General features: G+C 36.3%; 1 protein-coding gene across 1 annotated transcript in view; it reads left to right on the plus strand.

Annotated features, from left to right (window-relative positions):
• Positions 1 to 26,415, plus strand: part of COL24A1 (collagen type XXIV alpha 1 chain) — a 395,634-nt gene that overhangs the window by 312,082 nt on the left and 57,137 nt on the right. Inside the window, exons 43-47 of the mRNA XM_059061755.2 lie at positions 3,725 to 3,778; positions 9,884 to 9,937; positions 10,048 to 10,101; positions 18,310 to 18,363; positions 19,498 to 19,605. Of these exons, the coding sequence (XP_058917738.1) occupies positions 3,725 to 3,778; positions 9,884 to 9,937; positions 10,048 to 10,101; positions 18,310 to 18,363; positions 19,498 to 19,605 (324 nt within the window). The remainder of the gene's footprint in view (positions 1 to 3,724; positions 3,779 to 9,883; positions 9,938 to 10,047; positions 10,102 to 18,309; positions 18,364 to 19,497; positions 19,606 to 26,415) is intronic.

Raw genomic sequence — 26,415 nt, forward strand, 5'->3', positions numbered from 1 at the left:
GATAAAACACAGTTACTACAATAGATTCACAACACCAATTACATCTTTTCAAGGAGTTTTATTTAGTTAGTTTTATAACATGGTTTTATACAAGAGCAGTATTTGCAGTCACATAATCTAAATATAAAAACTGTTTATATTCAGGTCAAGATCCTTAGCATAGTGTAGAAGTTTAAAACAGTAACTTTCCAACTCTAACTTGCAGCATTAAATTCATGATAACAACTTTTTTACAGAGATTATCAAAAAATCACATACTCTAGACATTTAGGGCAGGTACTTCTTTATACATCAAATTCAGATTTATTTCTAACGGATTTTTAAAAATCAGATCTATATCCTTTTCTATAGTAGTTTATACACAGTTACCAAATGATTTCACAACTCATCTAACCGGTTATTAGAGCCACTGTTCTTTAAAGATTTTCAGTCTATAGTCTTCTAATAAGCATTTTAAGGACTAGCTGTAACCATGATTTTATTTTAAAGTAGCTATTATATCTTTGATTATCTGAATGACTGTCTCTCTGTTCATGTTTGATTAAAACAATCTTAAAGGCTATATGTAAATTAAATGGGTAAAACAAAAATGCCTAGTTCACAGAAATAAATATAATTGGTTAAATTTTCCATATTTCACATGATATCATATAGGATAAAAGAATGCTAAAACAGGGCTTCGCTGGTGGCGCAGTGGTTGAGAATCCGCCTGCCGATGCAGGGGACGCGGGTTCGTGCCCCGGTCCGGGAAAATTCCACATGCCTCGGAGCAGGTAGGCCCGTGAGCCATGGCCGTTGAGCCTGTGCGTCCGGAGCCTGTGCTCCGCAACGGGAGAGGCCACAACAGTGAGAGGCCTGCGTACCACACACACACACACACACAAAGAATCCTACAACAGAAAATTCAAAATATATAGTCACTCCCGATATTTTGATCTGGCTCTTTGGAGATGGTTGAAAGGTATACTTTGTTTTAGAAATAGGAAAGATTCTAGAGTTTTTCTGATAAAATCAAGCCAACTCATATAAAGGCAAACTCATCTCATAAGAATATGTAAAATTCTTTATCAGAAACGATCAACAAAATGAAAAGACACCTTCTGAATAAAGAAAATACTTTCAAATAATATGACCAATAAGGGGCTAATATCCAAAATATATAAGCATTTCATACAACTCAACAGCAAAAAAACAAACAACCCAATTAAAAAATGAGCAGAAGACCTGAATAGACATTTTTCCATAGAAGACATACAGATGGCAAACAGGCACATGAAATGTTGCTCAACATCACTAATCATCAGGAAAATGCAAATCAAAACCACAATGAGTTATCACCTCACACCTGTCGGAATGGCTATCATCAAAAAGACCACAAATTACAAATTTTGGTGAGGATGTGGAGAAAAGGGAACCTTGTGCACTCTTGGTGGGAATGGAAATTGGTGCAGCCACTGTGCAAAACATTATGGAGGTTTCTCAAAAAACTAAAAATAGCACTACCATATGAGCCAGCAATTCCATTCCTGGGTATATATCTGGAAAAAAAATAGAAACTCTAATCAGAAAAGATATATGCACCCCAATGTCCATAGCAGCAGTGTTTACAATTACCAAGATAATGAAAGCAACCTAAGTGTCCATCAACAGATGAACTGATAAAGAAGATGTAGTGTGTGTGTGTATATATAATGTATGTGTGTATATATGTAGTATGTGGAGATTATTGTGCTAAGTGAAATAAATCAGACAGAGAAAGACAAATGCTGTATGACATCACTTATATGTGGAATCTAAAAATGAAACAAAATAGTGAATAGAATACAACAAAAAAGAAGCAGACTCACAGATATAGAGAGCAAATCAGTGGTTACCAGTGGGGAGGGAGGAGTGGGGAGAGGCAAGATAGGTTTAGGGGATTAAAAGGTACAAACTGCCATGTATAAAATAAATAAGCTACAAGGATATATTGTACGACACAGGGAATATAGCCAACATTTTATAATTATTATAAATGGAATATAACCTTTAAAAATTGTGAATCACTATGTTGTACACCTGAAACTTACATAATATTGTATATCAAGTATACCTAAGTTGAAGAAAAAGAATTCCAAGTTACCCCAAAACTTATATAAATTTAGGAAATAAATTATTAAGAGATGGAATGATACTTTTAAAATTCTTTATCAAACGTATTCTAGTCTCTCTAAACCTCTAAGAGACAAAAATATGGAAATTGTGCAGAAATATACAATGGAATATTAACTCAGCCACAAAACAATGAAATAATGCCATTTGCAGCAACGTGAATGGACCTAGAGATTGTCATACTGAGTGAAGTAATTCAGATAAAGACAAATATCATACGATATCACTTATATGTGGAATCTAAAAAAAATGATACAAATGAACTTATTTACAAAACAGAAACAGAGTCACAGATGTAGAAAATAAACTTATGATTACCACAGGGGAACATGGGGGGAGGGGGGCAGATAAATTGGGAGACTGGGATTGACATGTACACACCACTGTATATAAAATAGATATAACTAATAAGGACTGTACAGCACCGGGAACTTTTCTCAATACTCTGTAATGACCTATATGAGAAAAGAATCTAAAAATGAGTGGACATATGTATAACTGAGTCACTTTGCTGCACAGCAGAAACTAACACAACATTGTAAAATCAACTATACTCCAGTACATTTTTTTTTTTTAAAGTAAAAGGTAAAATGTGGGCAAATGAAGTATAGTAGTGCTTGTTTTCCCCAGATTCCGGTATTCCAGGGTCAAAGAATGTCACTGAAATATAATAAATGTATTAAAAGTCTAGTATAACAATGGTCATTTTATCTAGTAGACATGGGACAGGTATAAATTAATCCAAGAATATTCTAAATAATTAAAGCAGAGTCAGAGATTATTGTCTTTACATTATGCCTAATATCTTTATCCACACAGGAGTAAGTTAAAATTTATCCATTAATGGTCCATAATAAATTTTATGGTTTTGCTAATAATTTCAATTTAAGTTTCTTTTCAAACAGTAGGTCCTAATATGTGATAATTGATTTTTCAAGTGCATTTTAGAGTAGATAATTTGAACATCTTATCATATCAAAGATTTTATATTAGGAATGTTTAGAAAAAGTTGAAAGTACAAGTTTATTAGTTTCTGCCTTAAGGATTAAAATGAATAAATGTAATTTCTTTTAGGTTAATTTATATCTTAATAATTAGAATTTCACAGAGTAAAGAATAAATAATATAATTTCTAATGAAGAATGCTAAAGTAAGATTAGCTATTAGATACTTTTTAAAAGATGATTAAAGATAATATTTTCTAATTAATGGAATTAATTAAGTGACTGGTCCTGCTTAATTTTTTTTCAATCATTTTAACATTAAGTAAAAATGCAAGTTATTTTGATATCTTATATAACATACTTTACTCATCTGAAAATTCACATTGTTTGGACTTCGTTTTTTCAATATTTTTCTAGCAGAATCATTATGAGATTCTCTTTAAATAATTCAGTGCTTATGACGTTCTTGGTGTCACTAAAATCCAATCCTTTGAAATTATTTAGTGGAACTAAACAAACTTGTACATTTGGTTTCATAGTTTTAGGGAAAAAATATTCCACATTAACTGTATCATCTGCATTCTCAAATACTTAGACCCATTGATTGTTTTTGCCTGTGGTCTCTGTAGGGTCCGATGGGGGAACAAGGAGAGAGAGGAGAGCCCGGAACAGAGGGATATAAGGTAATTACTGTAAATTTCACACCTTGCTTCTAAATTTGAATAGGGTTCTCTGTGGTTCTGCTCAGTTGCAAATGAAAATAAGCATCATTGAGATAATTAGTAATGTCTTATGTTTTGGATCCCAGAAGAAGCTCTTTGTATTTTCTGTTCCTTCTTTCTAAAATTACCATCATCTCCTTCCACTGCTGCTTTTTCTCATCATTCAACTCTCAACCGAAATATTACTTTCTGAGAGGCCTTCTCTAACTGTCCTTTTGTCTGTCACTTTATATCCCATTACTCTATTTACTTTAAGACATTTAATGCTATCTATATTATCTTACCACCTTTTTATACATTTGGGTTTTTTTTATCGTCTATATTCCCCCAACAAAATATAAGATCCATGAGAATAAGACTCTTGTCTTTTTCATCATTATATCCCCAGTTTCTAGAACACAGAGTTCCTGGTATATAGTACAAATTCATTAAAGAGTTGTCAAATGGATGGATAAATGCCATTATATTCTTATGTCAATTCTTATCCTCTTCCATTCTTAGAAGGATTTTAAGAGACCAGCTTTATCAGCTTAAATTATATTAGGCTATGTATAGAATTGTTCAGTGTCATTATTTATTAGCACATTTGTGTTGAGCGTGTTCTGTATTCCTGCCCTATATCTCGTCCCTTTCTGTTTATAATGTCATATGCTAAACAAAATGGTCATTTGCTAACTCTCTCCCTATAGTTCTTGTCTTATTCCTTTGCTCACAACATTCTCTGCCTGCTCAAAAAAATTATGTAATCTTTACTTACATAAATCCTGTCTGTCCTTTATAATCTAATTCAAATTCCCTTTTCCCCTGTCTACGCTAACAGCAATCTTTCCCTCTTCTGTAGTCCTATAGTATTTATTGTTGATAGAAGTCATTCAGTACAAATATTTTAGTCCTCTGCTACTATAGTTTTTGCTAATTATTTTTAATGTACAGATATCTTAGCTTCTCAATTTGCATATGACTTTTTAAAAATTAATTAATTTACTTTATGTTTGGCTGCATTGGGTCTTCATTGCTGCACGCGGGCTTTCTCTAGTTGCAGCAAGCAGGGGCTGCTCTTCCTTGTGGTGCGCGGGCTTCTCATTGCCATAGCTTCTCGTGTTGCAGAGCAGGGGCTCTAGGCGCTCAGGCTCAGTAGTTGTGGCTTGCGGGCTCTAGAGTGCAGGCTCAGTAGTTGTGGCACACGGGCTTAGTTGCTCCACAGCATGTGGGATCTTCCCAAACCAGGGCTCGAACCCGTGTCCCCTGCATTGGCAGGCAGATTCTAAACCACTGCGCCACCAGGGAAGTCCTGAATATGACTTCTTTCCTTCTTGTACAGTGTCTTGTTTGGAGCCCTGTACATAATAGTATACAGTATGGATGTAAACATAATTCATTTTTAACAATGAATTGATGGGTAATTTGATCCAATATACACCTTTCTATGTAAAATTTCTGTGATCATGTCTGCCATGAAGACTTAGGTTGCCAGATTGAAGGGACAAGCTGGTAGGTAGATAATTATCATTAATACACTGATTTATCTCAGGCCTGAAATCTGAAAAATCATCTTTCACTTCCCAAAACTCTCTTTGAAACAAATGTTGAAGGTGGTTCTAAATGTTTGTGAAATTCTGGGGATGGCCATCTTATATTTTTTCTATTTTCAGAGGAACATTTTTTAGAAGGTTTTATATGTTCTGTCTCCAATTTACATAACATTTGTATCTACAATGTTTCCTAATGCAAGGAATCCAAGTAGACTTACTTGAAATTAGCTTTTCTTGGGGTTGAGAAACCATCCCACTTTCCAGCATAATTTGAGAAGTTTCTTAAACTTCTTTAACTTTTTCTGTGCATAACTTCTCCACACAATCTCAGGAAAATCAGGTTCTAATAATATCTTCTTTTGTCCTCCACCAACTACAGTCAGTAGCTACATCAGCATATCTATTGGCAAACAAACAATTAACTATTCTATTGGGAGAAGAAAAGAATCTCTTCACCTGGCTCGGAAAAGAAAAATCCTGTCCCCATTTTTCTAGATAGTCATACATTCTTCAGAAATCCTTCATCAGAGGAAAACTTTTCCCTAGGCTCGTTATGGAATCTGTTTTTCCTCCTTCATTCCATAAATAGTCCTGATTAAGTCTTCAATTGTGGATGTTTCATGAGCTAGTGTGAGCCACATCTTCCTTTCTGTCTTACTCCATCCTATTTCTTAGGCTTTAGGAGTCATTTATTGTTTGTTGATAGATCTATTTTAAAAAGCCATTTAGTGCCAGACAATCACAGTAACTTTATTGCTCAGACATCTCAAAGTCACTAAATACCCACACTTGTCCCCTTCCATGTTTTTCCAAGCACAAGTTTGATTCATCCAGGGGAACCATGCTTTATTTAGAGTTAGATTATTCTGTTGTAGCTTTAGGTGATATTTTTAAATGTTTGCTTTCCTGTATGGGCATTGTAGACACTATCATTTCACTCTAGTAAACTGATGGTCAGAATTATTGTCAATCTTTTAAAAATTGTGCTAAAATGCACATAACATAAAATTTACCGTTTTAACCATTTTAAATTGTACAATTCAGAGACACTTAGTGTTGTATATTGGCAATATTGTACAACCATCACACACTGCCTAGTTCCAGAACATTTTCATCCACCTCAAGAGGAAGCCCCATGCCCATTAAACAGTTACTCTCCTTCTCCCAACCTCTGACAACCACTACTCTGCTTTCTATCTCTATTGATTTATCTATTCTGTATATTTCATATAAATGGAATCATACAATGTATAGCCTTTTCTGTCTGGCTTCTTTCACTTTACATAATGTTTTGAAGGTTCATCCATGTTGTAGAATGTATCAATTCTTCATTCCTTTTTATGGTTGAATAATCACCAAGCTTTTAAAAACACTTTTATGTTCACAAATGTTCTTACCGTTGTGGTGAACTCAAGATTATCCTCTTGGAGAAAAAGAAATGGAATGGGTAATGAAAATTTTGTTTCCATTTGGCTATGAACAATTGAAAGACATTTTGTAATCCTTCTCACCGTCCTTTGTTCTTTTTTCCTCTTGAAGAAAGTGAAAATCACAAAAGTCAAGTGTCTTGCTCATTATCAGTAAATCATTATTAGGCTTCATTGTATATGACACATTTTATGTGTTACATATAATTAAATCTCTGGTCCCTTCAGCATATATTTTAGTATCTGCCATAGACTGGGAGCTATGAATGTAACACAGGGCACCCAAGACACAGTCCCTGACTCCATGGACATCACATATACAAAATAAGAATTTTTAATCAGTATAAAAGCATACATAGTGAAATAGCTGTCATCCAGAAAACTGTACATCACATAGGTCAAGATAAATTCATTTGAGGCTTGAGAGAGAGTCAGAAGACATGGTATGAATAAGAATACTATAATGTCAACATTCACTTTTTAAAGATATGCACAGAAACACACAGATTAAGTCAGGCTAAACTAATGTGAGCCGAAGCCCTAGAAATACACTGAATAAATCATATACTATCTTAAACTCCTTTTTACTTTGGTTTGGCAAAAGCCATAGAATTTTTTGCATACAATAAAATAACAACTAAATCCTCACTTGGCCTTCATTCCTTAGCATCAGACATACATATCCAAATAGCTATTGGACATCATCACAGAAAACACAGCATGTCCCAAACCATAGTACCATCATCCTGTCCAAATCTGATCCTCCTCTTTTTATGTCCTTAGTTCAGTGAATAGTACCACCAGACATCCAGATGTCTAGTAAATTAATCTTCCCTCTTTCTATCTCCCTTTGTCTCTCTTGCTTTCTCTTTCCTCCTTCCTCTCCCTCCTCTTTCTCTCCTTTCTCTATCCTCTCATTTCTCAACTTCAATTGGCCACTTCTTTTGACCTCTTAAATATCTCTGGAGTCTATCCACTTTGCCCTACTTTAGTTTAGGCTTTCATCATTTTTTCCCTGAATTATTTTAATAGCTTACTAACTAGACTCCCTATCCCCAGTCATAGCCCTCTCAAATCCATTCTCCACTTAACATGTTGTGTTAGATCAACCTCCATTTATTCTGCCATGCTGTTTCCTCTGCAGAACGCCTTCCTTTTACTTTATTGCCTGGAACACTCATCCTTTAAAATTCAGCTTTTTATCACTTCCCATATAAAATCCTCTCCAAGCTCCCCTTGTCCATCCAACTCATCTCACCACTAATATCATCAGGAAAAATCAGTCACTTCCTGTAATCTTGCCCACATAGCTTTATAATAATATTATTAAAAAAACCTAATATTTATAATTATTACCACTGCAGAAAAAGTCTATTTTTATTGGGATGGAAAGGACCAAAGGAATTATAGTGAAGCTCCTAGAAAACAAGTTTGGTTTTCATAAAGTTTATATCCAAACATCACAAAGCCAATAGAGGCAGTTGGCTATTCTATGATCATTCTAAAAAGGTCTCTGTAAAGCTACAGATATAGAGTGGTGGCAAAACCATAATAGGCCATGATGGTTTTAAGTTTTGTAGTTTACTCAGTATGCTTACTCTCACTTCACTTTGTAACCCCAGCTTTTCACCAATTGCTTCTCTCCTGAGCTGGCTTAATAAGTGACCTACAATAATCATATTTACTTGAATAAAGCTCCCTCTTGATTGACCTGATTCTGTTACTTGCTGACTCTGTTCATGTTCTGTTGGTAAAGGTCATGTGTAGTAATCGTCTTCTCTTTAGTTATGGCTGTGTGCTATATAGAAAGCTTTCCAAAATAACCTTTCTGTCTTGCAACTGTTCTCTCCCTTAAACAGGATTCATTTACTTTATCAGGAAGTTGAATCTTAAAACCATGAACATTTGCCTCACAGAAGGCAAACAAAGAAGGCTTCAACTGATCTTTCTGTGAGAATAAATATTGTTAGCCTTAAGTATGTAATCCCTTCTTCTCCTAGCCCAGAAAAAGGAGATGAGCCTAATAACTGTCCTTCCTATGGCATTCTTTCTGTAATACACAGGAAGAAAGGAATCTGAAGTGAAGAGGACAGTAGGAAAGGGATAAAAGAGATTACGTGTGGAATTCTTACATAACTCTCACCTGACATGCCCCTAGTTTGTTGCTAGTTTCTGTTTACACACTTGAAAGGTATAAAAATGTGGTAGGCCAGCATTCCTTCCTAGGAAAACTGGGGTGATGACAGATCGCTGAAGTCAGAATCACTTGATGTCTTGGCATATGCAGTAACGACTACTAGTCTTAAGCCCAGTAAATCTACTATCTAAATGGCTGTGACCTTAGTTTATAAAAATGGAGACCATAGTACACTGGAAAAGGGTTGATAAAAGAAATTTGTTCTCAAACTCTTTATTCATTCGTTATTTGCCCTATTAGTTTCCTGAGCCTGCCATAACAAATTACCATAGACCGGGTGGCTTAAAACAGAAATTTGTTCTCTCATGGTTGTGGAGGCCAGAAATCCAAAAGCAAGATATCAGCAGGGCTGTGCTCCCACCGTAGGCTCTAGGGAAGAATCCTTTCTTGCTTCTTCCAGCTTCTGGTGGCTAACAACCTCCCTTGTGGCTGCATCACTCCAGCCTCTGCCTTTGTCTTCACATGGCCTTCTCCTTTCTTTGTATCCATATCTCTCTCTCTCTCTGTGTCTTTTGCAAGGACACTTGTCAGTGGATTTAGGGCCCACATGGGTAATCCAGGGTAATCTCCTTTTAAGATCATTAATTTAATGATATTTGCAAAGACCCTTTTCTCCAAATAAGACCACATTCACAATTTCTGAGGATTAGGGCATAGACATCTTTTGGTGGGCCACCATTCAACCTATATTAACCTATATGGAAAAACAAACAAACAAACTCTACACTCTTTCGCAGTCATCATTATATCCAGTGGCTATTATGTTCTATACTCTTTCCAAGAGAGAAGCATAATCTCTATAATATTTAAATTGAAATTTGCAACATTTTGCTACCACTTTAAGTGATACTATATTCTCTAAGTCATATGTCTTTATTTATTCTAATAATATAACCTTTTTTATTCATAGGGTCACATGGGTATACCAGGACCAAGAGGTGCCACTGGACAACAAGGGCCCCCAGTATGTTTTGCAAGCATTCTTTGTAATTCTGGCATTTAAAAACATTAATGCTAACATCTCTTATTTGGTGTCTGCTTTATATGTGATTTCTGTTTTGGTTCCTATTAAAGGGTGAGCCAGGTGACCGGGGTGAACAAGGACTAAAAGGAGAGAGAGGATCTGAAGTAAGTTGAAATCATTTAAGACAATTTGAGACTTATTTCTGGCTTGAGAAAACAGGGGCACAAGGAGTTGCTGTTCATTGTAACTTAAATGAGCATTCATTCTTTGAGAGCAAGAAGCACCACAGGCCTCTAAACAGGGTGTTCGTCAATAATTGTGCCAAAACATCATTATTGATTAACTTGTGTGTTTTGACTGCCATCCAAAGATCCCTTTACCAGCAGACTACTCTGGCTTTGAGAAAATTGCCTAGAGTTTTCCCAAACTAATTGTCCTTCCTTGGGGTTTCAGGCAGAAATATCAACTAGCCTTAAAACCAGCATTGCAGAGCAAAATTTTAGCAGTTATACTTATTTAGTTGCTGTAGTAAGGTAGGGGTAGAAATAGTTTAACTATATGACACAGACTCACAATTGGTTTAAAAGATTTTTTCCATAACACAAGTCGATTATTTGTTATCAGGCGAACCAAAATTCTGCTGTTATTGAATTTAGCCACCTCTTTCCCTATATACCAATAAACGTTGCCTAAACCTAATGTAACAACTGGATTTGTAATTTGTACCATCACTTCATTGCTGCCCTACTTTTCATGGCATTCTGATTTTACCTGCTACTGATTTAAAATTAAATTCTTTAGAAAATGTACTGTATTTTAATAATAAATTAGGTGAGGATTGATAAAAAGTAATGAATTTGAGACCATGTTTCTCCTAATTTGTTAAGCTGCTTTCACCCATACTTGTGTTTCCCATTTGTGGGAGTTAGTAATAAAATTGAGTTGAGTCGGATATTACATAGGTTTTCATTCACATAGAAGCCATTTTAAATAGTCTTGGCAACTACCTATTAACTTACTGTCAGGCTCCTTAATAAATAAGGACTAATTAATAATAAATAAAAATATCCCATTTGGACTTACCTGGTGGCACAGTGGTTAAAAATCTGCCTGCCGATGCAGGGGACACGGGTTCAAGCCCTGTTCCAGGAAGATCCCACATGCCGTGGAGCAACTCAGCCTGTGAGCCACAACTACTGAGCCTGCACTCCAGAGCCCGCGAGCCACAACTACTGAGCCCATGTGCCACAACTACTGAAGCCCGTGTGCCCTAGAGCCTGTGCTCCACAACAAGAGAAGCCACCACAGTGCACACTGCAACGAAGAATAACCCCCGCTCTCCACAACTAGAGAAAGCCTGCGCGCAGCAACAGACCCAATGCAGCCAAAAATAAATAAATAAATTTATTAAAAAAAAAAAATCCCATTGAAGGCAAGCCTTAATTTTAAAAAGAAATTCAAAGAAAGAATACAGTCTCATTGGCTTAGAATTTTTTTTTTTTTTTTTTTTTTTGCGGTACGCGGGCCTCTCACTGCTGTGGCCTCTCCCGTTGCGGAGCACAGGCTCCGGATGCGCAGGCTCAGCGGCCATGGCTCACGGGCCCAGCCGCTCCGCAGCATGTGGGATCCTCCCCGACCGGGGCATGAACTCGCGTCCCCTGCATCGGCAGGCGGATTCTCAACCACTGCGCCACCAGGGAAGCCCGGCTTAGAATTTTTAATACCCAAATTGGAAAAAGCAGTGGAAAAAAACATGAACCTAGAACACTGCTACTTTCATGTGACTTCCTTATATTTGCATTAAGTGCCTAAGGATGCAAATGCTCTCCCAAGGTTTGATCCTAAAATTTCTAATCTTCTACAATTAGTACTTTCATATTCTCAATGTTTTCTTTTTCCTTTTTTGATGTATCTCAGGAAGAAGAAATTTTTTAATGTTTCTTAGTATCTGTTAAAATTATGCCAACGAAAATAAAATATTCTTACTAGACAACTGCAGCTCCAGCCTATATTGTCAGCTCTCCCTGGGTATTGGAGCTGAAAGGTCTTGAGGAGCCATGGTTTAAATTCTGTATAATCCACGAGAATTAGTTCTTTTCCCACTTTGGGCAATGCTGGTGTACAGTCTGAGGTTACATGAAAAAGCCTCTTTGAATTTCAGATAGTAATGATTGCTACAGGAAAAATCACTGACTATGTGTTACTCACTAGGGACACTTTGAATGGCCAGGTGGATCCTACGGAATTGCCCTCATCTTGTTTTTTCAAAGCTTTAAGTTTGTTTTTTAGATTTGGAAATGCCCTTTAAAATCGTTTGGACAACGCTCTCATTTTTCAGACGAGGAAATTTAGGTCCCAGAGGGATTAAGTTACCTAAAATCACAGAACTAGTTAGCAACAGAACCAACACTAGAAACTTTATTTCCTGACTCCCATTATTATACAAAAGCCTTCTATTACTTTAAAGTCTTTTATAAATTAAGTTAAATATTAATTTTACTTAACCAGCTAATTCATTAATTCATCTCTCAGACATGAGAGACTATGGAAACTATAAAGAAAAAGTTGGAGCAAGTCAAGTCAAAACCAATTGCAAACCACTACAGTTTTTTAGAGACTTTTATAATGCAAATGTAGTGAACTGTCCCATAATGGCTTTCAAATACAGAGACTCAAGCCAAAATCTTACTTTCCTCCCAAAGCAAAATTCCAGGTTTTAGTGAATTTAAATTTCTTGGTTAAAAAAAAAAAAGACTTAACTCTAAATCTGTGTTTGTACTTTAAAGCTACCCTCTCTAACAAAGTTAGAACTAACAAAGTATTGTGATGACTGTCCTTCAGCTTCATTTGAATAAAAAACAAATGAGTGTTTGGACTATAATGGCACATTTAAAATTTTCTGTTATCTAAAGAATTAGATTACCTTCTTTTGTAATCTGTGAAGTGGTATAATCCCAATGAATGGAATTCATTGTTTCAAATGGATCTGATTTCAAGTGGGCTGTTCTAGTTTTCAAAGCTAGCCAGACAAAAGAGAAAGCACAATTTTACATATACTCTAAAGAATAAATATGAAATTCATTCGCCTTTCCTATTATGAGAACAGGAAGTCTGTTTGTTGATTTATGAGGTAGTTATATTTACATAAAATAATAGGAGGAAGTTAATTTTGAAAAGAGCATAGAATGCTTCTAGCTTTATTATATTTGAATTCTGGGCATTGGTGGAAGAGTGATTTTTTTTTCTTTTCCTTTTATGATACCAACTCAATTAATCATCTACAAACACCTTAGATGACAACATACTTTCTTTGTCTTTGGCCCAATCTTTAATTTCCTAATGAACAGACCATCTCTGTGTAGGATTAATATTGAGTAATGTTTGGCTCTTAATTTAGTTACAAGACTACCCAGCAATTCCAACTGCAAGATTTTTTTTAATGCACAAATTCAAAAAAGTACCAATCTTCTACACTTTGTTGATCTTTATGTATTTTAAACCTCTATTGCAAGTTTGTCGTTTCTCTAACTAGCCTACTGCCTTTTAGTTATGGTGACAATAATTGTCATAAGGAAATCTTTCCTGAATTGACATCTAAAAACAGCAGAGACTGTTTTGTTATTTACTATATGCTTTTTGTATTTAATAAGGAGATTTTGTCACAATTGTACCATTACAAGTAGCAAAAGATACATTAAAAATAATTTTCATAGTCATAATTTTCCTTTAGTGTTATTCTGTTGGAAGCTGCTTCCTGATGCCCATCCGAGTATTAATAACATTCTAGTTTTTACAATGATAGACCCATGTATCTAGGTTTTAGAGCAGTATTTAACTGTTCTGAAATAATCCCCAACATAATGGTCACCCTAAAATGTAATTGATTTGTGATGATATGAGACTCTTTTTATTTTGTATTTGAATGTTTGGAATAAAACACACACATACATGTATAGCATATCTGAACCTTAAGCCATAAACTCAAGTATATAAAAAGTATGATTTTGTTTATGTTCTTTGTAATGGAACTTAACTTCTGTCCTGAGTACCCATCCTGCCTGGTGGTAGAAACCTAATTGATGGAAATCTAGTCAATTGATTGCCTTTAACTCCATCCACTCAAATATCCTGCATTTGATTTAGAGTTTTTCCCATTTATCCTCTTTTCAAGTCTGCAGTTGCATTCTGGGTAGCAATGGTAGGGAAGGGAAATAGGAAGTGAGATTGATCTTTAGCCATCATCTGTTCATACTAGCATCCACTGAAATGTACATCATCCCTTTTGGCCCCCATCTGCCATCGTCCCACCATGTTGGCATCTACCTTGGCCCTCCTGACAAAAGCTCTTTGATCCCTGTTGGCTTGTACAGCTATTTTCTCAACTCAGGTGCAAGATCTCCTTAGATAGGACTCTAAGGGCCATATGCTTCTGTTCTTGGCCACATGGAAATAACATTCTACTGCTCCCCATACCATGCTGGGTGCTTGAGGGACTCAGACTTTCTCAGGCCCCCTGGCCTAGACATCTCATGAAGAAATTTCAACTCTATTGCTGCACTCAGTGCAACTTAGCATACATCTCAGTGAGGCTTTTAGTCTCTCTAGCCATCATCTCTGTGCCCAAATCCCCACACTTATCTGCAGATATTATTGTTTTGTTTAGTTTAGTTTATTAAGTTTTATTTGAATATAGTTGCTTTAAAATGTTGTGTTAGTTTCTTGCTGTACCGCAAAGTGAACCAGGCATACGTATACATATATCCACTCTTTTTTAGAACTCACTTCCCATTTAGGTCACCACAGAGCATTGAGTAGAGTTCCCTGTGCTATACAGTAGGTTCTCATTAGTTAGCTATTTTATACATAGTAGTGTATATAAGTCAGTCCCAACCTCCCAATTCATCCCAACACCCCTCCTTCCTCCCTTGGTAACCATAAGTTTGTTCTCTACATCTATGACTATTTCTGCTTTGCAAATAAGCTCATCTCTACCATTTTTCTAGACTCCACATATAAGCAATATTATATGATACTTGTTTTTCTCTTTCTGACTTACTTCAATCTGTATGACAGTCTCTAGGTCCATCCATGTCTCTGAAGATGTCACTATTTTGTTCCTTTTTATGGCGGAGTAATAGTCCATTGTATATATATACCACTTCTTCTTTATACATTCCTCTGTCGATGGACATTTAGGTTGCTACCATGTCCTGGCTATTGTAAGTAGTGCTGCAATGAACATCATGGTGCATGCATCCTTTCGAATTACGGTTTTCTCCAGATATATGCCTAGGAGTGGGATTGCTGGGTCATATGGTAGCTCTATTTTCAGTTTTTTAAGGAACCTCCAAACTGTTCTCCATAATGGCTGTACCAATTTACATTCCCACCAACAGTGTAGGAGTGTTCCCTTTTCTCCACACCCTCTCCAGCATTTATTGTTTGTAGAATTTTTGATGATGGCCATTCTGACTAGTGTGAGGTTATACCTCATTGTAGTTTTGATTTGCAATAAATAATTAGTGATGTTGAGCATTTTTTCGTGTGTTTGTTGGCCATCTGTATGTCTTCTTTGGAGGAATGTCTGTTTAGGCCTTCCACCCATTTTTTGATTGGGTTGTTTGTTTTTTTAATATGGAGCTGCATGAGCTGCTTCTATATTTCGGAGATTAATCCCTTGTCAGTTGCTTCGTTTGCAAATAATTTCTCCCATTCTGAGGGTTGTCTTTTCATTTTATTTATGGTTTCCTTTGCTGTACAAAAGGTTTTAAGTTTAATTAGGCCCCATTTGTTTATTTTTGTTTTCTTTTTCATTACTTTAGGCAGTGGATTGAAAAAGATCTTGCTGTGATTTATGTCAGAGAGTGTTCTGTCTATATTTTCCTCTAAGAGTTTTATAGCATCCGGCCTTACATTTAGGTCTTTAATCCATTTGGGGTTTATTTTTTGTATGGTGTTAGGGAGTGTTCTAATTTCATTCTTTTACATGTAGCTGTCCAATTTTCCCAGCACCACTTATTGAACAGACTGTCTTTTCTCCATTGTATATTCTTGCCTCCTTTGTCATAGATTAGGTAGCCATAGGTGCTTGGGTTTATCTCTGGACTTTCTATCCTGTTCCATTGATCTATATTTCTGTTTTTGTGCCAGTACTATACTGTTTTGATTACTGTAGCTTTGTAGTATAGTCTGAAGTCAGGGAGCCTGATTCCTCCAGCTGTTCTTCTTTCTCAGGATGGCTTTCATTATTCGGGGTCTTTTGTGTTTCCATACAAAGTGTAAAATTTTTCGTTCTAGTTCTGGGAAAAATGCCATTGGTAATTTGATAGGGATTGCATTGAATCTGTAGATTGTTGTGGGTAGTATAATCATTTTCACAGTATTGATTCTTGCAATCCAAGAACATGGTATATCTCTCCATCTGTTTGTGTCATCTTTGACTTTTTTCATCAGTATCATATACTTTTCTCAGTACAGGTCTTTTGCCTCCTTAGGTAGGTTTATTCCTAGGTATTTTATTCTTTTTGATGTGATGGTAAATGGGATTTTTCCTTAGTCTCTCTTTCTGATCTTTCATTGTTAGTGTATAGGAATGCAAGAGGTTTCTGTGTATTAATTTTGTGTCCTCTGCAGGTATTATTGTTTCTACTCACCCCAGGACTTGACGGCAGATTGGTGTCAAGGTCTCTTCTCAGAGATACCCATCAGTGTCTTGACAGTTTTGTTTCTCTTTTTACCTTTCTCCAACTTGAAGATTTTTTTATATCCCCTTAGGTAGGAAAAACTTTCTCTTACATTATTATAATTCTTCTAAATATGTTCTTTATGGTATAAATTTTATAACTTGAATCCCTTATTACCTTGTTTTTTTATGTTCAATGATAGACTTTTAATATTTAAAAATCAGGCTTTTGTATTTTAAAATATATTCTTTTCAAACTATTCCACCATGAGTTTCAGAGGACTGTTTTGAAATTCTTAAGCTAAAAAAGTCTATTTTGAAAATCAAAAGTTTAGAACATATCTATCACTTTACATAAAAAGAAATACTGTGAAGGAAAACACACACCAGTTAACATATTTGAATATTATCACAATTCATATACTGTTTAATTAGTGCTATTCAAGACAACTGAAATCAGAATTGTTTTCAATATTTAAAACAGTCTTTATTTGTCTATCTTACTTCTTTATTGTATTCTAAAAGATACATTTATTATAGGGATCATATGTTCCAGAAATTGTATTTACTTCAACTAAACCCAGTTCACCAACTATCCCCTTTTCTGGTTTCCTTACCCTTAGGAAGAATTTACATTAGTGAGTTTTTAAAGCAAGTAAAATAGTTTTTGAACTTGGAGGTAGAACCCTTGATCCATATAGTTCCCTATCATCGAATTCTAACAAAATTGGATTTTTATCTCATACAGAAAATGCCCTTTTTCTCTCTGATTACATACGCTATTTCTTCTTAAAACGTTTAAGCTCATTTTCAGAAGATGTTACATCTTCTGAAATTGTTTGTCATTGTTGTCAAATTGAATCTTTAGCACAACTGTCTTCAGATTTGAATAACTTAACATCGCATTTTGGTGGAATTATCCTGTTTCTGAGAACTTTTGATGATTTCTGATAAATGTTTCTGGTAATGGCAATATGCTTCTTTTTCTTACTTGTGAACTAGGTCACTCTTTTCCATCTTTTTCTTCTTAAAATAATTTTAGGATATCATCAGAATAATGGCATGATTTGCAAGGGCAAATTTCTAACTACCCTGGTAGACCGTTACTGCTTAAACAATTATGATTTAAAACATCTCACAGATGGAAAAACAAGCAATTCTGTGGGAAATAAAGATCTTTTCTTTAATTTACAAGTATGTTCTTCTCTATGCTTCCAGATAAGCACATTTTAGGTTATTGGTTCATGTCCCTCACTACACTGTAAGTGCCTTGTGAACAAGAGCTTTGATTTTGCATCACCAGCACCTAACAGAATCCCTGATACCTAATAGTCAAGAAATGTTTACTGAATTAATTAAATAAGTACTTTACCACTTTCAGTAGGGAGACAAAGGCCTTGCCTGAAGTTGGGATTTTTATTTAAATATTCAGTTCCTTTTTAGAACTATAATTTAAATTCTTAAGTCATAGAATTTGGAGCCAAATGGAAATTCATAGATTATATAGTCAAATTCTTTCATTTATAGATGAAGAAAATGACTCCCAGGAAAGTTAAATGGCAATCCCAATGATAAAGAGCTAGTTAGTGGCAGGACTTGCTGTAGCCTCCAGGTCTCAGAGTTCTTTTCTATGCCTTAAGTTTAATTAAATTTATAGCAATGAGTTGACAACTGTGCTTCACATTTTTAGGGTCCTAAGGGGAAAAAAAGAGCTCCTGGCCCTTCTGGGAAACCTGGGATTCCTGTAAGTAACAGGCCTTTTTCATCTTTATTGTTTTTCTAAATAGAACTTTAGCAAGCAGAAAAGTTTGGGGCCAATTATGACAAGTGTTGGATAAATCAGATTGTCTTCAAAAAAATGTTTAAACCCATGCTGGAACACAGAGGGAACAAAATATGACCATTAGCTCAAAAGCAAGCTTGGTGTTGAAATGGAAGTCGCTGCAACTGAAGGTGGTTATTTTCCAGTGCATGGAGACCTCTGTGTGGATTCATGCTACTATTCTTTGATGGTGAACCACTAAAAAACAGGCAACTTGAAGTCATGACTAAATGAATGGTGACAAAGGTCAGAGATTTTCAAGCATAATTGAAAAGACATGAGCTGGAATTTAATTGAAGAACTCGGCCTCTCATTTTCCTGGGAAATAGAACAGAAAGTCATAGAAAAAAAGCTTTAAATCTTTTCATCACAGAACAAAGATTAATTTTACCTTAGCCATCCATTTCCTCTTTGGCCAAGCAAATATGTGTAGACTAGCTTATTAGCAAAGACTTCCTGCTGGTCTCCCCTAGCCAACAGCCTGCTTTGGGTGGCCTGCGTTGGTTCAAAAAAAGTAAAGAAAAGTGAACATAAATTATGAGCACATTGAGATCAGAGATTCCCTACAGATTAAATCCAGTTGCCCAAGAGTACAAACAAAACGTTCAGACTTTTACTCAGTCATATAGTTATCTAATTCAAAGTGGCAACTAAAAGAGCCGTAATTTATTTCTTGGGAAAATAATACAATACAGAGTTTTAGAGATGGTGAATGTCAGCCTATATCCTAAACTGACAGGTGCACATAGCTGATCTTTTCCCCACAGCTGGATAGAGCATGGGCTGGTACAATGAGAAATACCAGGAAATTACAGTAAAGTGGAAAAGGTTACACAATAAATTTCTGATTAGCTTCACATTTCAGTTTAGGGAACAGTTGCCTGATCTGTTGTATGCAAATAGTAAATTATTAAGGAATCCAGGAAACAGGAATATTTATCCTGGAACAGGGTTTTGAGAATGTAACTTCCCACTCCCCAATAAATATAAAAGTGTTTGTCATTTAAACATCTGTACAGCATCTCTCTATAATCCAAGTAATTTTTAATTACCAAGGGACTTCCAGGCCTACCTGGGCCAAAAGGCATGCAAGGATACCCTGGAGCAGAAGGCATTTCAGGAAACCCTGGTAAAGTTGGGCTACCAGGAAAACAGGGACTCTCTGTGAGTAGATTGAATATTCTTTGCTCTTTATTTCTTATGCATAAGTGTCTCTTTACTAAGACCAAGATGTTTTGGCTGTCTTTCTTAACTTTGACATTGGTTCAGATTGTGTTTATGATTTCCAGGGAATGTCAATGAGTACATTCTGTTGGATGTTTTATAACTAATAACCCATATTATTAATAATTTATATTATTTTTACACATATAAAAGCTGGTACATAGGAACAATAAAGAAGTAAAACTTTAAGGGCTACACAACCTAACTGTGTTTTGGGTTCATCAAATGTCTTAAGCCACCTTTGGAACATTTCAGCCTTGGCAATAACTCAAGGTAAGTTCTGCCAAAATCATTTTCCCTTTACTTTTATAGCCTCACTATTTTACAGAAATTGTATGAATATTTTCTCTATGTTCATCTAGTGGTGATGCAAGGAGCAGTGATGTAGATTATTATTTTTATGCAAATTGCTATCTTATTTATTTGATCAGAAATTTTAAAATGATATTTTTGTCTTCATTTAGCCATTTTCCCTCTTTTCTTCCTAAGGTCATCATAATCCAGATATCTTTTTGTTATCTCCTGTTGTTTCCATTTGAAACACAAGAATAATTAATCACATATTTCAGTAATCCAGTAAATCCAGTAAAATGTATCCTTTTACATTTCTACTATTTGGATATGATTATCTATTGACCTGTTTTTCTTTTCTTAAATGAATCAATCCTAGTTGTTTATTCACATGTAGCATGGGACTGTAGCAAAACTCAAACCCAAATTAATATTATTCTTTCTCTATGAATTATCTCATTTGCTTAAAAAAAATATCAAATTATGACCCAGCCAATTTAATTATTTCAGAAATAAATATCTGGCCATATTCTATTTGGAAAGGTGGATATTTTTAAGGAGGCTTGGTATGGTTTCTATTTGCTTTGGAGACAGTATATCTGAACATCAGAGCATCAAGGTGTAAGCCCTAGAGAAATTTGACAGCCAGGCTGATGTTTTAATTTAAATATATGTTTTCTAAACTTCTGCCATTAACATCAGTCTGGTTAAAAGAGGACTTCCATTTGAGATCCCAGTCTTAAAGGGAGCTCATGCCCTGAACCTTCATGTAGATGCTGCACTTTCGGCTCACCATATAAGAGTCTTAAAATGAGGTTGTGGAGTTTTAAAAATACAACAATAAAACACTTTGAATTGGTCTGAGAGTCTGTACTTAAGTTTTACTGGGAAATGTTAGAGTGAATCTTGCTGCTTTGAATAAGATTTTGAGAGCTGAAACAAGGAAAACCACATTTCAAAATATGTCATATTTCTTGCTGTGAACACAGGTTTAATCATGGAGGTGGTATATATGTGGATGTGCATAGTAGTCGATAAGGCTAGAAACTGAATTGTAAATACCAATAACAGCAAATAGATTTATTTGATTACTGGGAAGAGGAACTCATTTGTTTTCTGACTAAAATAATACTAATCCAGGTACTTATTCCAGATATGGATAATACAAATCAGGATCCTATATATATATGTTTAATAAGAATTTCAGACATTCAACATATAAGATATTCATCAGACACTAGTGACAGGTCAAAGTCATCCACATTTTTTACACCAAGTCACTTAATACTTCATTGTGGCAAACAACTTCTTTCTGGCAGTATGTGACACCTGAAGGTCTTCCTGGAAAGGACTGAAAATTGGAAAATAAAATGAAAACATGGATTTGGACTACAAAAATATGAACCATTTTCTCTTGCATAAAAACAGCAATGTGGCAAGTGATTGTTATCTGCTGCTAGTTTCCAGAAAGAAAACAGATATTTTCTAACAACTCTACATCCTTCTTTAATGGGGTATTACTTAAAGGACAGTAATATAATGGCTAAGAGAAAGCCAATACAGAAAATGGTAGATGCAAGTAAGATACTGATTTCATTTTAATTCTGTCTAAGTTGCATTCTAGAATCTGGCACACAGTTTTGATTGGCTGTGTGGGTGAACGCTCATGCATAAGACCAAATCACTGGTTCTACATAGAATAAACAAAATGAAGAGAACTTAAAGCCAGATGCTGAAGCCATTTGCACACTCAGGGCTATTCCAAGACCCAGTTAGAACTCTAGGGTATATCAACAGGGCTCTTTGGTTGCAAACAACCAAACATGGCCATATGGATTGCCTATGTATACAGATTGCCCTGCGTTCTGCCCACTGAGAAGAGTCTCCTTCACTGATATCTTTCAGGCTTAAATGCAGCAGCAATCCACTTCTAGCAGATGTTGACATTCAATGCAGATCTATCCATAAATCAGGCCTGAACTTTTTTCTACCCTACTAACTGGTAAGGGGAATTCTCTAGGAAGGCTGAAGGAGCAGTGGTAAAGCAGTAGAACAAGTATCATGGAAGTCTCAGTTGCCTGCTTGCATATTTTGTTTGTGATTTCTGGACCTGTTAGGACCCAGTCTCAATATACACCATTTCCATTTAGGAGTGAATGCTGCTGTGCACAGCCAATTTTATGATTTAGTGGATCAAATATCACTCAGATCATAATGGTCAGTTCAGGACACATAGTCATTTGATGTCTCAGGGTCGGTTATTCAGCTTCAACCAGAGCAAGCCCAGAACTGCTTTCCAAATAGGAAATTACATTTGACAAAGAAGGAGTTGCTTATGTCCAAAACTTTATGGGTATGAGCTGTGATTCTCTTATGGCGGTTATCAAAGGGTCCATATAGCATCTCTACCAGCCACAGACCCTTCTGATATTATTGGATCTGCTCAGTCATAGCAAGGTAGGTTATACAGCGTCCTGAATCTGCTGCAGAGCATTTTCGTCAGGGGCCACCCAAAACTAGCAAGCTGGCAAAGGACTTGAATTTCTCCAGAGAAGAAACACAAGTGACCAATAATCACATGGAAAGGTGCTCAACATCACTAATCATTAGGAAAATGCAAATCAAAACCACAATTAGATACCACTTTTACAACCACTAGGACAGCTATTATCCAAAAAAAAAAAAAATTGAAAGAAAGAAAATTACAAGTGTTGGTAAGTGTGTGAGGAAACTGGCACCTTGTGTATTGCTAATGGGAATGTAAAATGATGCAGCCGCTGTGGAAAACAGTATGACAGGTCTTGAAAAATTAAATATAGAATTACCATATGGTTCAGCAATTCCCCTCCTGAGTGTATATCCAAAAGAAATGAAAGCAGAAACTTGAACATAAATTTTCCAAATGTTCATAACAACATCATTCACAGTAACCAGTAGGTGGAAACAACCCACGTGGCTGTCAACAGTGAAACAGATAAACCAAATGTGGTATATACATACAATGGAATATTATTCAGTCTTAAAAAGGAAGGAAATTCTGACACATGTTACCAAATGGATAAACCTTGGAGACATGCTAAGTGAACTAAGCCAGACACAAAAGTACAAATAGTATATGATTCCACTTATATGAGGTACCTAGAGTGGTCAAATTCATAGACAGAAAATAGAATGGAGGTTGCCAGAGACTGGGAGGAGGAGCATTTGGAGAAGTTATTGTTTAATGGGTACAGAGTTTCAATCTGGAACATAAAAATTTCTGGAGACGGATGGTGGTGATGGTGGCACAACAATGTGAATATACTTAATGCCACTGAACTATACATCTAAAAATGGTTAAAATGGTAAGTTTATGTTATATATATTTGACCGCAATAAAAACCTAGCAACTTTACAGGCTACCCAGTAAGTGGGTAAATGGGTTGTAGCAGCATACGCAAAGGTAGTATAGATGGACTCCGAAGTCCAGAGAGGCTCACCAAGCATTGTGCCTCTTTTATTGTGATGAGCAATGCAAAATGCAACAACTTGTCTCTACTTTAGAGAGGATATCCTGATATACCCCCAAACCACTACCCCGAGGAACTTCTTCCATTTAGCAGTCCCGTGAACTTTTTAATCCTATCCTCTGGTGTATCTTTAGCGTGCTTGTTCTCTTCCACTCTCCAGCTCCAGTTAGCATAGTGGCCTCGGTTTAATGGACCTGCCTGATATTTTGTGAGATGTCAAGACTATAAAGATATCACTCTGGTCTGTTTTATGACAGAGAGGAAAATTGAGCTGACACAGCACTGAGATAAGGCATTGAAGTGATACAGCTCTTTCTGCCTTGTGAAGGCAAGCAAACTGCCTCTGCACTGATAGGAATGTTGGTAGGAAGTATTTTTACTAGGTCAGTAACTGCTGTTGCTAATCGCTATACTGTTTAGTAAAGGCACCATATCAGAAACTGCAGCTGAGATTGGCATCAACACACAATTGAGTTTGTAAGTTTAAGTCTTGGAGTTGTCTGGTGTGTGCACCAAACAGATGAGTAAAATGGATATCGGATATGGTAGGATCGCTGCTTTTGCATCTTTCAGGTCTCTTGGCTGTAAGTATATACAATTTTCCACAGGTATGTGGTGGTTAATATGAATAGTTTTCTACAGGGGTGTGGTGTTACCTTAGGTATACGTTGTGGGGAAGGGGGCAGGAAGAGATAGTTGCAGGGGCTTCCACATGTCTCTACCCTTCCTACCACAGTAGCCTTTACTTTTATAAGTGAGGGAGTGTTACTATTCTCTGAGATTGGAGAAAACAATACAAAAACAAAAACTGGGCTCACAGTCCTACTGGACCCAACTGGGAAAAAAAATTGAGCCAAATCTGCATTTATCACTATTTATCCCTTGGCCTTCATAAACTTACACTCTGGCCAGAGTGCTGTGATGATATTTTGGAGTTCCAGGGTTTTTTATCAGTTCAAATCCAATATCTAACAGCCCCCAGAAAGGCTGAGAGTTTCTGTTTCCCCAGTCTTCAGTCACCTGGTAAATGACCACACATCCCTCTGCAGAAGGCTTAGGGAAGAAATCACTGTGTACACCTATGACCACATTGCAGGGTTCTTCCTCAAAGAGAACCTGCCTCCACCTCAATCAAGGAATTCTGATGTAGGAACCGGCTTGAGTCTGGGAACTGAGCGAGAGGCCATGAATCCCAAGTACAGTGACTTTAATTAGGATTATACCCATCAGACCTAGAATTTTTCTACCTATACATCAGTATATTAGCATATGGTATATTTAATTCCTATGGATCTTTAATCAACTAACCATCAGCACAGATCTCTGCAGGTCAAAACATCTAGTCAAAACATCCTATGGCTTACTGTGATAATTGCTTCTACCTTTTCTCTGATAGTAAAGCACTGTCACCTAGAATCTACCACTCAGTGTCTGATATTCCTATTTAAAAAAGGGAACTTTATTCTTATGACATTTCTTAACACCTTGGTAAGGAGTGTTCTTTGATCCCTTTCAGGGGCCATGGTTAGAGGGTGGTTGATCAGATTGCACGTGATAAATCTGTCTCCACATTTCTATCTTCCTGAGCATTTGAACCCCTTCCTACGCAGTATACTAGGGGAGTTACAGCGTTCAACCTCATTAACTGTAGGCCGTAATTGAGCACCATTAATGGTGCTCCCAGATGCTTGAGCAGGTGGATATCTCCACAAGCAAGGAAGACTAAGAGGGAGTTGAGGTTCACAGTTCTTAGTCTTGCCCATGTCTGCTCAGATATCCCCATCCCTTGTCTTGGAGTTCTACTTTCTCCACCCAGTGCCCTTATTTAGCATAAGATGTCTGGTTAGTTGAAGATGTATTTGTACACACATTCTGCAAATCTTACAGTAGTTTGGATCCACAGCCACATCTGCCTTGGACTATAGGAGATGAAAGACTCCTTCAAGCTGCTGTGGGGATTTTCTGATTTTTCATTATGTTCTAAGTTGAGCATACAAGACCTTTATTTTGTCCCTTTCTCTGTACTCTCTCTAGATCACTAAAGAGACTGCCCTCTGATCACACAGTCTTTATAGTCACTATGTTCACCATAGTGAATACATGCCAAGGCCACATGATCTTCTGACACTTTGCCCTCCAGCAGCACTTAATCTAATGTCATGGCCAGTGCTAATTTGAATAATCATGTTGCCACTGCATACCACAGATTACTAGTGTCCGTTCATCCGCAACAAGGAAGTTATCTGAGCATTCCTTGATTATGAGCAAACCAATCTCAGAATCCCATTTGTGGGGTTAGTTTCCTGACTTCACTCTTATTACCAATTACATATCACAGTCTAGCTAAAAACAGTGGGGCAACTGAGGAAGTTTTAATAAAGGGACTACTTACAAAAATGTGAGCAGGGCTAAGGAAAACCAAGAAGAGATGCTGAAGCACCCGAGAGACAGCAACAATGGTGCATCATTACAACCCATAGTCCTGAAGAGACAAAGGAAAGGGGAACAAAATTATAGAGAAAGTAGTTATTGCCATAGGAGAGAGCCATTTAGCAGGAGTTGAGACCTTCAGTAGAAGAATTCAGCCAATCCACTGCAACTCAGCAAAGGGAGAGCCAGGGGAATAAGTGTTTCAGTCTCCTTCTCCTGTCTTCCAGTCCCCTAGCAGTACATCCTGTTAGCCAAACTCAACCAAGTAAGAGTGATAATAGGAAAAATCTGCCCTGGCAGGGCGGACTGACATTTATCACTGACATTGTTTAGAATTGCCAGTCTGTGATGGTGAAAACAAAAGCAATTTTTACAATTATTTTAAAAATTCACTACCTTATACATATTATTGTATATATGTCAGTCCCAATCTCCCAGTTCATCCTAATGAGAACCTGCTGTATAGCACAGGGAACTCTACTCAGTGCTCTGTTGTGACCTAAAGTGAAGGAAATCCAAA

The sequence above is a fragment of the Kogia breviceps genome, chromosome 1 (assembly GCF_026419965.1).
Source record: "Kogia breviceps isolate mKogBre1 chromosome 1, mKogBre1 haplotype 1, whole genome shotgun sequence".
Lineage (NCBI taxonomy): Eukaryota > Metazoa > Chordata > Mammalia > Artiodactyla > Physeteridae > Kogia > Kogia breviceps.